The sequence below is a fragment of the Marmota monax genome, unplaced genomic scaffold (genome assembly GCF_021218885.2).
Source record: "Marmota monax isolate L192 unplaced genomic scaffold, Marmota_monax_Labrador192_F-V1.1 WCK01_AAM20220418_F8-fsc00023, whole genome shotgun sequence".
NCBI lineage: Eukaryota > Metazoa > Chordata > Mammalia > Rodentia > Sciuridae > Marmota > Marmota monax.
Window position 1 is genome coordinate 2,406,685 of NW_026692907.1, and position 1,892 is coordinate 2,408,576.

The 1,892-nt window shown below is 59.8% G+C and overlaps 1 protein-coding gene across 1 annotated transcript; it reads right to left on the minus strand.

The window, feature by feature from the left end:
* Positions 1 to 243: 243 nt before the first annotated feature.
* On the minus strand, positions 244 to 1,248 carry LOC124096867 (solute carrier family 25 member 3-like). The gene has a single exon (XM_046450911.1). The coding sequence runs from the start codon at positions 1,246 to 1,248 to the stop codon at positions 244 to 246; it is 1,005 nt and encodes a 334-aa protein (XP_046306867.1).
* Between the last annotated feature and the right edge of the window lie 644 nt (positions 1,249 to 1,892).

Below are 1,892 nucleotides of genomic sequence, written 5' to 3' on the forward strand. Positions count from 1 at the left end.
TGTAAAGCTATCAAATAAAATTAACCATGCCAACTACCCAAAGATAACGATTCAAACCCTCAAATGAAACGTTTGCAATCCTCTGGAACTGCCAAAAAGAAGAAACCAGTCCTTTGAAGAGAATTCAGACTGGGTCTTCGGTCACCTCTCCTGAACACGTTAACCTTTAACACCCCAACAGGCGATCCCAGACTTGGTGGGAACCTGGACCCTGGGTAGCTACAGTAGTTCACAAATCCATGCCTATTTGTGCTTCTTCAGGGACGCAGGCTCTTCAGCAATGGGAGGGCGCGGCAGGTTGAGATACACTTTGACCGAGTCGTAGATGAACCACTGCAGGGCCGTCAGGGTGCCGATCATGATGATGCGAGCGAACAGGCCCTTCCAGACGCCCAGGGGCCCCAGTCTGCGGAGCACCTCCAGGGCCGTGCTGCCCTTCTCCTTGTTCAGCACGGACACCACGGAATCGGCGGGGTGGGACACGATCGCGCAGAAGATACCGGCGATGTAGCCCGCCACGAAGGTGACGCCGAGCTGCTCGGCCTTGGTGCACTCGCACTGCGGCTTGGGCACCACGTACTTGTACAGCGCCTCCACCGTGCGTTCGAAGCAGGCGAACTTCATCGTGGTGTAGGGGATCTGCCGCATCCACAGCGGCGCCACGCCCTTGTAGAAGGCCCACAGGCCCTCCTCGGCATACATCTTGGGGACGGCTTCACGCAGGGTGCGGGCGTAGTCTGGCTGCGTCTGCACGCGGACCTTGACCGCCTCCATGGGCGCCAGGGCCACGTCGGCGGAGAACTCGGCGCTGGCCGAGGCGGCCAGGTACAAGGTGGTCCTCCACGTATAGGCCTTCTCCTCGCCCAGGAGCTTCTTGTAGTGAATCTTGAAGACCTCGTAGAGGCCGAACTTGAAGAAGCCCTGCAGGGAGTAGCCTATGAAGGTCGGGGCCCAGCCACGGGCCAGGCCGCGCAGCCCCTCCTCGCGCACTGTCACGCCGAAGCCGCTGAAGATGCCCTTGTACTTGTCGGGGTCCACCTGCATGCGGCACTTGACCAGGTCCAGGGGCACGATGGCCAGGTGTGTCAGCCCGCAGCTCAGCATCCCGCCCAGACCGCAGAGCAGCAGGTACCGCGGGGAGCCGTATTCGAAGCTGTACTCCTCGGGCGACGCCGCCGCCCATGGCCTGCCCCAACTCTGGCCCGCACTACTCGCCTGCGGGGCTCGGGAACCGTGGGTGCCACACATGGCCTCGCTGTCCAGGCACACAATGTCCTCAGTCAGACTCCCTCACGTCCAGACGCACTCCCTCCGAGGCCACCCGCAAACGCGAGGCGTGACCAACTTCCGCGCAAGCCGGCCAGCGCAACCCGGCCAGCGCAACCGTCCAGGCGAGGGCAACCCCAGCGCCTGCGCAGTCCAGGCCAGGTGGGAAGTGCGGGGGGCACCACGCAGGGCCAGAGTTGAAGGCTGCAGCATCGCCCCGCCCCTTCCAACCAGGACCGCCCCCTTCCCTCCAAGACCCGGTACCAAAAATGCCCGTGGTACCTTCATGATCAGTGGTCTCAAGAGCTCACCTTGGGCTGTGGGTAGGGCTTCCCATAGCGGCTTTTGTCTAGATGCCTAGTCGTCTATAAAAATGCTAAAAAAATAAACCAACAAATACAAACATGAGTAGACAAAGAAATAGGCAAGTAAATAGACGAGGAAGTTGACAAGGGGGCCAAGGGTCTCCATGCACTGTTGCTTTCCTGAGAGACCTTTCTAGAGGCCTCACCCAACTGTGCCCCTTAGGGTAATGGTCATCTCCATGGCAACAGTGTTCTATGGAGGGAAAGGTCAGCGAAAGCCAGGAACCTGGTGTTGGAGGCCCAGTTCTGCACTTACAGTCT

Coding starts and splice junctions, on each gene's coding strand:
- LOC124096867 (XM_046450911.1), bottom strand. CDS start 1,248: ATGTGTGGCACCCACGGTTCCCGAGCCCCGCAGGCGAGTAGTGCGGGC.